Source organism: Metopolophium dirhodum, chromosome 7 (genome assembly GCF_019925205.1).
Source record: "Metopolophium dirhodum isolate CAU chromosome 7, ASM1992520v1, whole genome shotgun sequence".
Classification (NCBI taxonomy): Eukaryota; Metazoa; Arthropoda; class Insecta; order Hemiptera; family Aphididae; genus Metopolophium; species Metopolophium dirhodum.
The window spans coordinates 11153574-11169759 of record NC_083566.1 but is presented as its reverse complement, the minus strand read 5'-3'; the positions used below and the strand labels follow the sequence as shown (position 1 = coordinate 11169759).

Genomic DNA, 16186 nt, shown 5'->3' with positions numbered 1-16186 from the left:
CATCCAAAAAAGTAAAAACGTTGTTTTTTTAACAAATTGAAACTATGTAAAAAAAATTAATACTTTTTAAAATAATGAGTGTTTAATGATAAAAGAATCACCCTGTATGGTGTCAGCGGATTACCAATTTTTAGGTAATTCCGCGGGTACTCATGTTCAATTTTTATTTTAATTCTGGTAATATACTAAAATACGTAAAAAGTAAATCTATACAATTTTCTAAATACTGTTCATACGCGCACTAGACACAAAACATTATACAAACGAATAGACGATGGTCTAGAAAACAACAAGCCCAAGGTCTATGTGAGATGAGCATAACATGTGATAATATAGGTATAAATATGTTTAATATTACGAACACGAACACGAACACGGTCTTCACCTCGTCGGTTCTCGTTTTAGACTACGGGTAGAATTGATTAAGGTCACAAGTCACGACAGCAGAGAAATGACACCCAAACCCGTCTCCATACCAATGTGAACTTGATATCTATATATAAATATAAAATCAAACTACTGCATGCAGTATCATACTTATTGCCCCGAAACAAATATTATGGAATATATGATAATATGATATTATATTATAATTGCTATACAGTAGTCAAGATTATATCAAGGTTTTATACACTTGAAAATTGTTAAATAAGTATACACATATTATGCACTAAAGTATAATGCAAAAATAAAATGTATTATTATGTATGTGTAATGTACCTACCTACTATTAAAATATGAAATAAAAAGTTAAAGAGTATATTTTTATAGATTTTGCAATACCTAGCATCTATTGTAGGAGGAAGTTTGATCAAAACTTGCATTACCTACAATACTATAAGTATAACAAAAAGGAAAAAAAAACATGCAATATTGTTTTAAAATGTTAATAAATTAATGAGTTTTCCTCCCACAATAGTATTGAAATTTTCACCTGAATAAATTAAACGTCACAGAAATATTCAGTTTTTACATAGAAATTATGGTGTTATTACGGATTATGGTTAATTATACTGAATAGCCGTCGTCGATTTTAACAGGACGAACCCAATTGTCGTTGACAAGCTGTAATTATTGTTATAATAATACAGAGAATAGTTGGGAGGCGATGCACAAGTGGGCTGCGCGCAGTACAGTCGCAAGTCACATAATATAATGTACATTATTGTACCTATTATATTGTTAAGTAGGTACCTATACCCATAGTATATATAATAATAAATAATAATACACGATAAACCAATATTGTCGCACAGTCGCCATGTCATGACCTACATCGTCCAGAGCAAGGAAACGGTTACGATCGAATATCAATATAAAAATGAAAATGAAAAAAAGCCGGCTGAAGATCTTGTTAGTTGTCATTAGTAAAATTATAAATATTATAAAATATGATACTATGAAATTCTTTTAAAATAAATTACTTAAAATGTGAAAATAATAATAAAATACCTACGACATATCAGAATGTGAAAACTTATCAATCAAACCTATATCTACTATATTTTTTATATTCTAAAAATGATTATTTTTATTTCCAACATAAAAATTTAAAAACACTAAAAATAATTTTGTAACTTTAGTAGATAATAAAAATACGTAGTCATAACAAGTTTTTTAAATGGAACCTATACTTAGAATTTTATTTTAAGAAACAAAGTGTAAGTATGTATTTATAATATATTTATTTAAACATTTTGGTAATTTATTTAAAATACTCTTATAGTATAGTATGCACTTTTTAGCAATACAAAAATTAAACGAATTTAATTGCGCTTAAAATAAAATGTGAAATTATCCTGCACAAAACTTTGGGTTAAAATCGTCTTTAGAGAAAAATTACTAAGCTGATAGCTTGAGAAAAGACATTTTTATCCAGCGAAAAACGCGTTAAGAATCGTTTCCGACAAACGTTTACGTAAATATACAATACGTATATTATTATCTATATTATAACGCGGTGAAAACATCGCTTGTTTTTGTCAACCATTTAAAAGGGCCAGGACGAGACAGAACAACGATAATTATAAATGTATAATACATCATCAGCCGAGTATATAAAAATGTATGATACATACATATAGATGTAAGATATAAGTACAATAAGTACATATAACATAATATACACCTACCCCTTTTTTACTGATGATATCGTACATGCATATTATAGTGCCATCCTTAGTATACCTTAGGATATAGGAATTTACAATGTACGTCATCATCGAGTATACAACGTACTAAATTAGAGTTGGAGATATGGCAAATTTGAAAGTATTTCCACTGCGATAAAAATATTATTGTTATATTCCCTGTAGTATTATAGCGTGTCCCATAAACGCATTAATGTATTTGATTGTAATAAAATAACATTTTAACGATTACAGATTGTTGATTATAATTTATAACTATTACAAATGTTTAATATTATTTGTATTATTATATTAACGTTGTATAAAAGTAAACTCACGGACACACGGCGTGAATCAGTTAGGGCATGGAGATTATTTATTAAACAGGGACATTTGTATTGATGACTATAATATAGTAGGTGACGTACGTGATATCGTCGGATTCTCGTTACAAGCAAACCTTTTAGTTTTAGTTTTTCACATAATATACCTAGGTACTTACTACAATAATGACTCAACCTACGACCCACGCATGTTAAATAGGTGTTTATAGAGATTACGAACTTGCAGCTTGTGCAAACAGTATGCACGTTTATAATTATGCAGATAGCATCTATATAATAGGTGGCAAACAAAACAAGCAAAAAAAAAAAACATCTGGAAATGTGTTTGGACTTTGGTTTGGTTTTTACCAAGGACGTAATATGTCAAAAGGAACTGCAGAGGTGTAATTATTTCAAGGTTTTCTCGTGGAAATAAACACATGATGCCAGCCGCGGTGAAAACCAAATTTTATATTAGTACTTAAAATCAATCATAAAATTATTGGACTTAAAAGATATATTGGCATTATCGTGCACTTGAAAAAAAAGAATACATCCCAACAATATTACCTTTATCAGCATTTTTGAAGTTAAGAAAAAAACATGCCGCCCTGCAGGTCCAGATAGAAATAGACTGACAGCAAAAAGTAAAAGACGTTGGTGACGACGCTTTTGGAGTAGTGCAAAGGGCTCCGGACAACGAGCAGCGCGTCTGGCTGGTCGGTGATCAGTATAGGAAACGATTCGTCAATTACGATCGACATTGTAGTATGCATATCAGCGAAATACTTAGTAGTAACGAAAAAAGTACCCCACGTAAAATGGACAAATCCAATAAAATAGACAGAGGCCAAAAATCCGAAATGTTTAAAACTGACTGAAAACGCGAGTAACGTTAGGTCAAACTCTGAGCGCAGAAGCGATACGACTGCGACGACGACTAGAAATATACTAAACAGTTAGTCACTATAGTCAGACGGTCGTCAGTGCGCGAGAATTGCGCCTGGGCCCGCCGCCCGCGCGTTACATCATAATATAAAAATATTATAATATAATACTATTATTAAACATAATACGTCTCCATAGCAAACATACTCAAAACATGCATAACTGGTTTAAATTTCCTCTCACAACTTAGTATAGTCTGATCCAATAAACACTCCTCCCTACCCCTGACATACGCGATCTACTCGTTTTTTTAACGCTTTCTATACTTCGCCGATGAAATGGATAAAATTATAAAAACGATTATACGTATATAAGAGGGCAAACAGTGTCGGAACAGCTCAAATATGCATTTTATTTAATTTGAAAAACAATGTTATCAATTAGAATAATATACATACAATATTTTAAAACCAAATTAACATGAGACATTCAAATTAAATAAATAAAATTAAGTTCTAACTAAGTTGCTAGAAAAATAGAAGAAGTTTATAAATTAATCGCAGTTCAGTAAGGGGCAAATATTTTTATCATACCCAGGTCGACGATTTATATAGTAGTTCCGATGTATACTGAGGTCCGAGAATACTAATATAATATAATACTAATATAGGGTGTATCTAGTGGATTTGCAAATTGCTAATTTCAGCTGGCAAACCATTCAGGTACACCCGTCACCTGAAAACGATGACGACCCACGTATATTTTTTTACGATTAACTCATACATATTTTGGAACGCGTCCGACAGATATTATTTTTAATTCGCAACACATAATTAGATCGACACAAGCGAAGAATAGTTAAGCATGTGACAGAATATTAAGTTAAATATATTATTCAACATGATCCGCGAAATTAGCACAAATATAGGTAACTAGTCTATTTGAAATTAAAGCTAACAGTGTTTAATGTGTTTACTGTAGAAAAAAACTCAACATCGCTTGACAGTATATTTAAGTCAGCTTGATAAAAATATTTAACGAGTTTTCAATTAAAAGCACGTATTAAAAAGAACACGAATGTACATACTGCGACGTATAAAATCGTATAGAAACGTAACCTAAAGGTGATGATTGCTAAAGATCGACGGCCGTTCCAACGTGAAAACAATGTCTAACGTTGTTGCAAAACAATTCTCGCACGTGGCACATGAAAAAAATTATCAATAACAAGCCTACTTATATGCACAATTTTCAGTATCTCATGAGAAGTATGAAGTATTATATATTATGACGTATGAAAAAATATCGTAGAAAGTCGATTTCGTATATTAAATATTCTATTTACTTAATTGCAGACGTGCTAATCAATATAAAAATTTTCACGTTAAAAAGTAATTAGTAATACCATAAGATTATAACGTACCATAACAAAACCGAAGTGCAATAATATACATGAATATGTACATCCAATATACATTAGAGTATTATAACAATTATTCTATTGAAATGATCATTTAATGATCTACGGATTTATAACATAATTTGAAATCACATATTATAGTTATGTATACAAATAAAATTATAAAACACTAAAAAAACAATAATGGAACACTACATGCATAACATATTATATTCAAAACTTTAAAATATTGGTGATAAACTAAATTTAGTACCTACTTTATTTATGTAAAAGCCAAAAATAATTTTATATTTTATTAGTGTTTCATATTACAAATGGAAATAAAATAACTTCGAAAACAAATCTAAAGAAAATATTTTTCATAGAATAATCTTGTAAAATGTATTGAATGTGAAATAATTAAGGAGAATTCTCAAGTACAAAATAAAATATTTATTCAGTCGATGAAGGACAACTATTACTATATTATGTTTATCATCATATTATTATTGTCAACATAATGCATTATAAATTAAAGATATATTTTAGATGTTGAAAAACCATTATGAATAGGTATAATACCAATAAGTTCCAAATCGTAATAGTTTGATAAAAGTACTATACAATTCAATAAGTATTGAACACATGAATAAAAATTAAAATATATTAGTCTATTGGCATATTGAATTCACTATATGGGTAGTCAATATGATCTAGTTAAATTTGACTATCTGTCAAAAGCATTAACTATAATTCTATTTTTAATAGACTAACCATCCATATCAGTGGTACATGCAAAATAAAGCTCAAGGTTTGAATAACAATTGAAATACCTAAATTTAACATTTTTAATGTTTTAATTTATGTTGTTGGGTTTTGGATACTTCAATAAGAACAATTTATCAATTTAAAAACAATAAAACTCAATATGAGGATTGAGGAATCAGCAAAATATAATCAAGATATTTTCAGTTTCTAATCTGTATTTCTTTACAGTACCTCATTAATGTTGTAGAAGATTGAAGGTCGATCTGAAGAATTATCATGCAGAAAATAAATATTATTTTCAGCTTACCTGGATACCCAGGATAGCATGAAATACAGAACATATGATAAAACATTTAATTAACACTCAAAACAAATATTTCTGCCATAAGAGGAATATAAAGTCTATTCAAAATTGTATTAATTTGTAATAATTAACATTTAAAACATTCAACAATCAAAAAACAATGTTACTAAATGTCTACTAACCTATTTTATTCTTAGCTTATAAAATTAAGTACATTGGGTTGATGGATGAATTATAATCTTAAACACCAACAGGTTAAACTAATAATGAATAAAAATAAAAATATTCCAGACTGTAGAAAAACCCAAAATATAATTTTTTAAATAATAACTCTTATTTCATATTTAAAACCTTGGTTTTAAAACCCTATTTAACCTCGGTTTTCAATGCCAAAATAAAACATTTGAGTTCTTTTTAAGCATTTGTATCAAACTAAGTATATTTTCTCATGAATATAATAAAATAAAGGAGATAATAAGATATTGAATGTATGATGTTTCATGTTTATCACTTAGAAAAATTATTATAAAAAATATTACTTATTATTATTTTCATTATTTATGAATGACATCTTAAATTCCTAACATATACCTATTGCAACAATATTTTGAACTTTCCCAAATACACAAAATTTTAAGTTTTAGTATTTTTCATTTTATGGTAATTTAATGTAATAATGTTTTAGTAAAATAAAAATAAATTGGGCAGAATTCAAATTAATGTAATTATAGGCCAAAAAGTAACCAAGTATACCCAATAGTTTTATAATTTTTATTTAAGATATCAGAAATAATTGTAGCATGTTATCATTAAGAGAGAAAAAAACTTATGTTAGTAACAAAACATAGAAAAAAATAAAAATAATATCATATTTATTATTTAAGAAAAAAGTGATGCCCCAGGGTGTGTTCCTGAGTTTTATAAACGTACAACATATAACAAGTTCAGCATAATCCATTTTGTCCATGCTGTCAAATTTAAATTGAAGAATAATGTATGTGTTCTCCCATCGGTTTTTATGAAAACTTTAATTTTAAAGCTATTAGTGACATTTAATATTTTAAGTTTATAAATTATATTTGATAATTGTTCATATAAATATTATATACTTATTATAGTATAACATTAACTTATATATTTTTGGGCTATAAAGTAAATATTTCTTCTTAAAAACAAACATCAAATAAGATGTACAAGAACCAAAACTGATTAAATATAATACAATAGTATTGAAGTGCACTATATTATTATAGTTTATGAGAGACCAAACTTACATATTGGTGTTAACGAGGCTTTCACAGCCATCCAATTTATCATCATCAATGCAAAGCTCTGATCTTCCTATGAGGTCTTTGCAGGTCTGCTGTAGTTCTTTCAATTGTTTTTCATTATTCTCTATCCTCTATAAAATTGTAATGGTAATAATTAATATTATTGGTTATAACTTAAAGAAAAAATATATTTAATTTTGTATTACAGCTAGTATTGATGATAGTGCTTCACTGCCAGGAGTCATAATAGTCATCAAATTGTTAGCTAATTGTTTTAGGTTAACCAATCGTTTTTCATGTTCATGAAGTTCATGCTCTGAACCTGAATCTGACATGCCACTGTCAGAAGCTGATCCAAAACATCCAGACTTCTGGTTTCCGCAAACAATACCATTGTCACCAAAACCTTTAAATTTCATCTCAAGCTCCATTAGCTGTTTGTCACATTCGGCCCATGTGATCAATGCATTTTGATATCTTAATATCTCACTTTCTAATCTGTAACCATGAACACACAACATCAATACAATTGTTTATAATATAAGAAAAAGCATAATAATATGAGTTTTTAATGAAGTATTGGTGTAATAGCTCTACTTATTATGTTTTACTACAGTATAATGTTAATTTGCTACAATTTTATTTATTGCACATCAGAAAATATGAGCAGTTATAAACTGTTATCAAATACACCAACAACTAAGTATTGCCCGTTGGACTTAAAAAATATATACAGAATTTATGAAAAGCATCCTGACCTGTCAGAAATATCAATTTGCTGTGCAAGTAGAATAAGTAATAGATTTATGTTAACCGAGAAGGTTTGCGTAAAAAAATTTGATCCACAATTTATCAAAGTAAATACATTTAAAATAGTTATTGTCAATTAAATAATATAGGTCTGTAACGTTTATAAATATATCTTTTTTACTTTTTTATATACCTAATGTGTAAACGCCCTATAATATTGATAATATATAAAGCAACTAATAATATTATTATATACCATTTTAAAAATGATGACACAATTGTGGACAAAAATAAATACATCACAATAAATAATTTCAAGGTTCAAAGTTGTAACAAAATAATCAAGTATCATGTGCAAGCTTTATACACACCACAATTTGATAATAATACTAATGGAGTGTTATTGATTGAAGTAATTAACTTAGATCTCAAACATTTTTAGTAAAAATGTATTAATGGTTTGATAAAAATTGGATGTAGATCAATGGAATCCCTGATACGTTCTTTAATAAGACAACAAATTATTACAATACATTTTTTATTGAAAATAATGACAATCTCTGGGAAAAAAAACAATGCACAATCTATGGGACGAGTATTAAATCATCAAACAGAATGACGTTAAATTATTATGAAAAATGGATAACAGTGTCAAACAATACTGTTACTGTTAATAGAAAGTGTCAAGACACTGTTGAGTAAGTATATAATTCATGCATACAAAAAGATTGTTGAGGCTACACTTTAAAAACAATATTGATGTTAAAAGTGTCAATAATAAATGGATGTGCCCCATAAGACAAGATGTACAATTTTGTGAAGAGGATATAGGTTGTCCGATGATGTGTGACAATAAAATAATTGGAATTGCCAGTCAAAGATATAATTGGAGGACTTGGGCTATAAAAACGGACTGTGGAAATTTAGACGTGGAGATCAGATATTTATTTTTAAATCAAGAATATGTAAATTGGATAAAACAAATCATTGGGGTAAATCCTTAGAATTTACAAAATTGAGCAATTATTAGTTTTACTACAAAAAATAACAAAAACTACTTTTTCTTATTTGTTTTAAATTTTTAAAATAAAAACCTTTGGTGCCTATTACTATAGGTACACTTGCCTCTGTCTAGTGTTAGTATAAATAGAATATAGATCTGCAATTTCTTTATTCATATGATTTAAAACAGTATTTGAATTGTTCAACTCGTTGAAGTGTCTGTTTAACTCTTCGGTGATGCTCACTATATTGCGACCATTCCAATAGGTATCCAAACTTGATAATTCAGTCTAAAAGTATAAATTTAAAGTATGTTAGACATATAATATTGGCGTTTTTGTAGTATAAAATTGAAGTAGATAACTAAATTAATTAATAACATACCTTAGCAGTATGGAGTAAGGCTTGGAGTTCGTTTTTGTTTTGTATGTTGCTGTCTAGTCGATCAATACGCATAAAAGACATCAGACGACTTTTGATTGCGGCTATGTCGGTCTTAAGCAATTGAATTTTCTCCTGTTTCGAGATATCCAGTTCCAAACGTTCGCACTTTTTGACCATACCTAAAAACAGACACAGATATTATGATTAGTATAACATTGACTATAAAATAGTGATAAACAGTAATGAGTATAAAGAATAATAAATATGAGAACAAATATATGCATCATAATAAATATTAATAAGTATTAATGGTATTATATACATTTAACTCTGGCTCGAGCTCTGGCTACCATAATTTTCAAACATTTTTTTATTTAAAATAAAATGTTGAAAAACTGCATGGAATACAGATTAGATTTATACCAAAATGTTTTTACCTTTATAGTATGAAGTAATTTTTTACAACCTTATACATTTTTTAATGACCTACCTACCTATTTATTTTTAATTTCAGTAGGAAGCAGAATAACTTTCAATATTAATTAATTAAAAATATATTTATTAAAATACATCAAGATGTTTGGAAAAATTATTTCAGGATTATGAAATCAAATAAAGGTTAAAGGTTTAAGTTAACATTTAATTTAATATATTTTTTATTAACATAAAAATGACTTGAACATAATCATTATCATGTGGGACCTATATTTTAATTTTTATAAGAAAAAAAAATCTGTACTTATAAATAATAATACTATGTAGTTGCATTGACAGGATATCAAAACCAGACAAGCATTAGGTATAATTTCTTTTGTCCCTACACACACGTTTTTACCTTCGTTGTCTATTACGCAAGCTATAGTGTTATTTAGTTCGATGATGTATCTCCTCAACGTTTCCGTCTCTTTAGATCGGTAATTTCTAACCCTGTCTTTCATGACGTCAAATCTCTGATCGATATCAATTTCGGGAAACTCGTCGTCGACGACAGCGGATGATTCGTCGGGGCGAGCCGTCGGGGTTCGGTAAAAACTCGTCTTTTTCGGGGTCGATCGGTGAAGTCGTTCCAGGTCGTTCTTTATCTGCTGGAAACTCTCGTCTAAGCTACAGTCAAAAACGCTGGAAGAATCCGTTTCCGAGCTTGTGTCGAACTCTAACCGCTGTGACTCCAAGTCGAACAAAGGCATTTCGAAATCGGACGTGCCACCGTCGTTGTCCGGTTTGCGGTCCATGTGGAATTATTATTATTATCTTCACAGTTCGCACGCGGTTATTTTTTTGACGAGGCCGCCGGCACTACGGAGTAGTTGTATATAAATAGAACTGAATACACCACAAATATCTTTTCTAGCGGTTCTAGGCCAACGTATTCTAGGTTATTTTGTCACAATTCGCACGTAAACCAGTAAATTGACATTTTTCTGCAAGATACATTATTATATTTCCCTAGGTGTCATGAAAATTCACGCATTTTTATAACATAGTAGGTACGGTCCATTTTGTATTTTTTGTAGTTGCGTTTTTCTCGTTGTAACGATTGACGCGTTGCAAGTAGTAATTTTTTAATTATTATTTTCATTATAATTTTCAAATCAGGACACCGACAGGTGACAACTATTTCGAGAAATGATACACCAAAAAATAATGACAAATCAAGAAGAAACTATCGAAATTTAATGCAATTGATGTAATTATGTCAGAAATTATGTAGTACAATGGATTTTAGTATAGAATTAAAAATTACTTAACCTATACAATATATTAATATTATTTGTTTTATAAAACGTTGTGTGTTTGTTATAAGTTATAGCCTCCAGTTATATCACGCCATATATCTACGTATTATTGCACCACGATCAGGCGACCGACTGTACTACCTTATCCTAACCATTATATATTATATATATTAGCTATATTATTCTGTCGTTTTTAATAGCCTTTAGCTATATTATGTGTATTGAGGAGGGTCAAAATACCTAAATAGTGCCGAAGTACTTATCTTAAAAACGTTATTTTTAAATTTGGTTATAAACAATTATTTTAATGAGTTAACTGTTTATCTTAATATTTAATATTGACTGTCAATTTTTACAGTACTTTGCATAATATCTAAAATTATAATTTCCTCACAGAGGCATCAGGGGAAATAGTCAAGAAATTACGATCTTTATAGGAAATCGTTTTAGTTGTTTGTGTTTATTTACGTATAATTATGAAAATAATTAATTAACAATAATTAATCATTCAACATAACTGTGCTGCAATTAATTTTAAGCAATATATTATTATTATTATTTATTTGTAAATACCAGATTACGACGGATGGTCGTCATTTAATTTGAGTGGCTCGAATTAATATACGTAATCTTAAATACTAAAAATTGTTCAAGATAAATTATGTTTAGTTATATTTCAGATAAGGTTATGTTTATCCAAGAGAATGTCAGATTGTAGGTTAACAATCGTCGGAGAGACATACGCAAATCATAACTAAGCCATACATAATATTAAAAATACAATTAATAGAAAATAACATCCTTTTATTCAGTGAAAGACAAAGAGAAATCGTATAACTACGTAGAGAGGTACACAATGATATTTACCTCGTATGCTAAAAAAAAATGAATGTAATTGGGTAATAATTTAATAATTTATAAAGTTAGTGCGGAGTGCGGACTACGAAGATTTGAGTTTAAACGTCGAAAGTTGCGGAAGCAGTTAAACGTTAAAATACTCGATAATAATGAAAAACCGAGTGAAAAACGTTACGAAAATATAGGTACCTACTACGAAAACAATTTAGAAATTATAGTTAAGATTCTTGAGAGTAATTCAAGTTTTTCTGTTTCTAGTATACACATATATTTTATAAATTTATATAACACATAACTAGGACCTCAACTGGGACAATAACATATCATATTGTGGAGGAATACAAACAAATAACAATGGGATTCATTATTCTATAATATATATATATTATACATGCAAAATCATAAATATATGTTTATAAAAAACTACAATCGTTTCCACACTAAAATACAATCTCAAGATTAAATAAATTAAATTCTGGTCACATATATATTTAAACCAAAAATGAGCATTTTTATGAATAGTTTCAACGAAATACTTGGTTATTTTTTTGAACAAGTATAATATTAGTATATAGAGTATCCTATTTATTTCTAATAACTACAGATGACCGATAACAAAAGCAGATGTGATTTTAATTGCACGAAAATACTCATCGATAAAAATTCAAAGACGGATTTATATGTGTTCTAAGGATTATGTGAAAAACATTTTTAGAAAAATCCATTTGTTACCTATTAATATTCGCTAAGCAGTTAAAATGTATAGGAACAAGGGCGTATCACAAAAAACGTGTCCTAATAAAGCGATGATAAAGTAATAACCAATAACGAACGCGGGGCGATGATTGTGTTTTATAGGACCCTTGAAATGTTTACATTTTATATGGAGTCTTGAATAAACGATTTGTTATTATGTATAATAAAGAGCACAGGAAGTATATATCATAATCTTGTTAGACAGATATAAATAATAACGTTGAAGTTTTTTGGATACAAAACTTATAACCAAAAATTAAAAAAGAATTCAAAATTTATAAAATTACAAGAAAAATAGACAACGTAATCTGATACCTATAAGTTATAAAAGCTCTCTGTAAAGGTCTTTAAAATTTTATATTCATGTTTTTAATAAAAAATTAACAAAGGAAGTAGGCACAGTTTAATATGGGAAAAATAATACTTTGCCATTATTAATGGGATATTGATTATATCAAGCTCAATTTAATAACTTTGTATTATTAAAGGATGTTGTATTTAAAAATGATTTAACTGGAGTTAGATTACGAAAGGGCGTTAATTATGAAATGTATAGTTTTAAAACTTTGGACAAACGTCCAATATTTATACAATAGTATAAAGTGTCCGCATTTAAAACAATGGACCGTACAAAGTGACCGCATGTATATAGTTTTTGGATATTTGTTTGAAAAACTTATGTAAATTGTATTATCTAATTAAGATCTGTGGGTAGGTAATTATTGTATTATTCATAGTAAATAGACTATTAACTGATATGGTCGTATCAGATATCGAGTAAAAATACAAGATTTTTACAGGCCGTGAACCTATGGTTGTTCCTTATTGTACATCAGTTAATTTACTATAACCGTTAGTAGGTACAACTTGTTTGTCGTATAGATACCTACATATTATATTTTGTGCATGCCATTTTAGTGTAAAATTTACATTTTATATAAACGAGTTCGAAGGATGCTTTTAAGTTTGAATAGAAGGTGCTAAATTATGACAATTTGTTGAAGAATTGTATAGCGAAGTTTTCAAAATTGATTTAAAATACTACCTATTTATTTGCAATACATTTTTATACAAAAAATATTTAGTGATTGATAGAAATAAAATATTATTTTGTTTTGCATATTTTATCATGTTTTTATTACATAAAAGTCCTAGCCATAATAATTAAATACTCTAAGAATACCCAATAATAGTCGAACGCCTTGAATTGGTACTTTACTTTTACCAACAATACTCCAAGACATTTTGACATTATGGAAATTCAAAATTGAATGACACGCCAACCCTATGAGCAGCGTGTTGTGAAAACACTTATTTACGTGGTCTGGAAAAATGAAAGAAATACCGTGTCCGATACAATGGTGAAGTTGCGATAAAATCTAGTACAATATTCCAGTAGGCCGTTGGAACATTTTGAAATTTACACTTAACAAATACCTACCAATTACAAATAATAACAATAATAATAGTGCTCAACCACAAAAAACAACTTACTGTACAAACTATACAAAGGATGATTTGTTAAGCATGCATGATTCTTGGTATTTTCTGGTATAATAGGGAAGTACCTACTTTTAAAGAACATTTTTAGTAAAGATAACAAATTTTGTACTCAAAGATTTTCCTTTATTATGGAGAACTTTCCTTTTTCAGCAAATTATAAGCAGTCAAGTAGATGATATTTTAAAACGTCAAAATTTGAACAAATAGTTTCCAAGTTTTTCTAATTATTGTATTACAGATATTAACTAAGTAGGTATTATGTATCGGGATAATTTTTTTCAAACGATATTGGTTAATGTTCCTAAACATCCATACCTTTTTATAGGTATAATATTAAATTTAAATCTCGATCTAAATATTCAAATATTCATATACTTGGCGGAAGAATTACTACGAAACTAGTATTAGGTCGGGTATTCGGTACTTGTTAGTTGTGTGAACATCGATTTCAATACTTTAATTTTTTTAGGAAAATAATCTGCTCGAAAATTCGCATAAATAAAAGTTCTATCTAAGACCTAAGTATAGGTACCTATTTATTTGGTAATTAATAATATGTAATAATTAATAGACATTGCCGAAAATCATAATTTAGATAAATGCATACCTGGCTTAATCAAATATACAGTGGGGTCAGAAATAATCAATGTCTATAATTACCTATAACACAACATGTAAATGTAATATCATAATAGGTAATTTATAGCTGAAGTGTGTAAGGGCGAACTACCGCGTGTCGAACGGTACAAACTGGTCGTGTGATCACCGATCGCGCCTAAAATAGAGCCTGTTGATTCCAGCGTCTCCAGGTGGTAGGTATATCTCACGTTTCCATGGTACCAGACAGCACGTGGTGCGCGCCGAATGCTAAAAACGAGCGCAATTCATCGAGTAGCGTTTGCACGTGACGAGATTTAAGATCGCCATTATTATTTATATTACTATTCCATCAACGCATAAGTTGTTGACACACATATACCTATTGTATCAATAATAATATTGTGTACGTTGTACATGTTATTAGGTATTATGTACGTTGTCGGTGACCGTCTGAGAAAACAAAAATAAAAACACGAAACGTATCAAAATGGACCGCACCGATTAAAACGAGTGTTTTTTTTTTTTTGTAAAGATTTATTTTTGTGTGCACGTCGACCGCCGGTACACATTACATATAATATATTGTCGCGTGATTACGTTTACGAATAATAATAATAATAATTAATAAGCATAATAAAAAGGCACGTCTCCGTCCAGGAGATGACGACTGTGCCAAGCCCCAACTGCAAAGCCGCACAAGTGCATAACACATTATTATTATTATTACTATAATATTAACCCTCCGCGTGTGAAAAAAACGTCCCTGTCGACTTTTTAACGACATGACGACGAGACGGTGACGATGTTTAAGAGGGGGGAATATTTAATGAAACGGTTACCGTACGTGTAAACAAAAATCGGACGTCTGCGAGGTCGTAGTCCACGGGACAACGCATTGTAATGTGTTCTGAACACGGTTAATAAATTAAAACATGTTTGGTACATTAGAATTTAGAATATTGCCCTTACGGTTATGGAGTTGTGAACTGTGAACACCAATAGTAAAATGTGGAGGGAAAAGCCCACGAAACGAACGGCAACGTTAGTCTATTATCAAATTGTATATCAAAAATATTGTGTCAACATAAAAACACATTTTTAAATTTACATTTTGGTACGATTTTGCCGTTGGCGGACGACATGGAGGTTTAAATCGAACTTCGAACACAAGTCCGCTACGACAAAATTAATGGAACAAACGTTGTTACGTACATTTTGTTCGTTCGTTTTTATCTCACGATTGACCCCGGCGATGAGTGAACAATAACATATTATTATACTATGCCATACGATAAATAAATAAATTATAGGTACTATGATACATTCATAATAATAATAATAATAATAATAATAATGGCCGTCGTCGACGTAATAATAATAATAATATTAAAACAATATAATAATCGCGTTTCTTTCGAAATTAACTCAGAAAAACCAAACAAACCCGGGTTTCCCACTATACTGAGTATACCGTGTCGTGTTCCATATTACATTAATTAATATTATGTAGGTAAG

At 29.1% G+C, this 16186-nt stretch overlaps 2 protein-coding genes across 5 annotated transcripts in view; one reads left to right on the top strand and one right to left on the bottom strand.

The window, feature by feature from the left end:
- The window catches only part of LOC132949427 (klarsicht protein), a 171089-nt gene that overhangs the window by 5931 nt on the left and 148972 nt on the right, over positions 1-16186 (bottom strand). For 3 of the 4 annotated variants that reach the window (XM_061020310.1, XM_061020309.1, XM_061020308.1), the window contains exons 18-21: positions 9219-9397; positions 8958-9124; positions 7289-7580; positions 7086-7213 (exon numbers count right to left, since the gene is read on the bottom strand). In XM_061020310.1, the coding sequence (XP_060876293.1) occupies positions 7086-7213; positions 7289-7580; positions 8958-9124; positions 9219-9397 (766 nt within the window). Of the gene's footprint in view, positions 1-5738; positions 5815-7085; positions 7214-7288; positions 7581-8957; positions 9125-9218; positions 9398-16186 lie in introns of all 4 variants that reach the window. The other variant, XR_009665105.1, reaches the window with a different exon arrangement.
- On the top strand, positions 7589-8836 carry LOC132948255 (uncharacterized). Its single transcript, XM_061018658.1, has 5 exons — positions 7589-7613; positions 7674-7939; positions 8152-8244; positions 8313-8530; positions 8602-8836. Exons 1-5 carry the CDS (start codon positions 7589-7591, stop codon positions 8834-8836), a joined length of 837 nt encoding a protein of 278 aa, XP_060874641.1.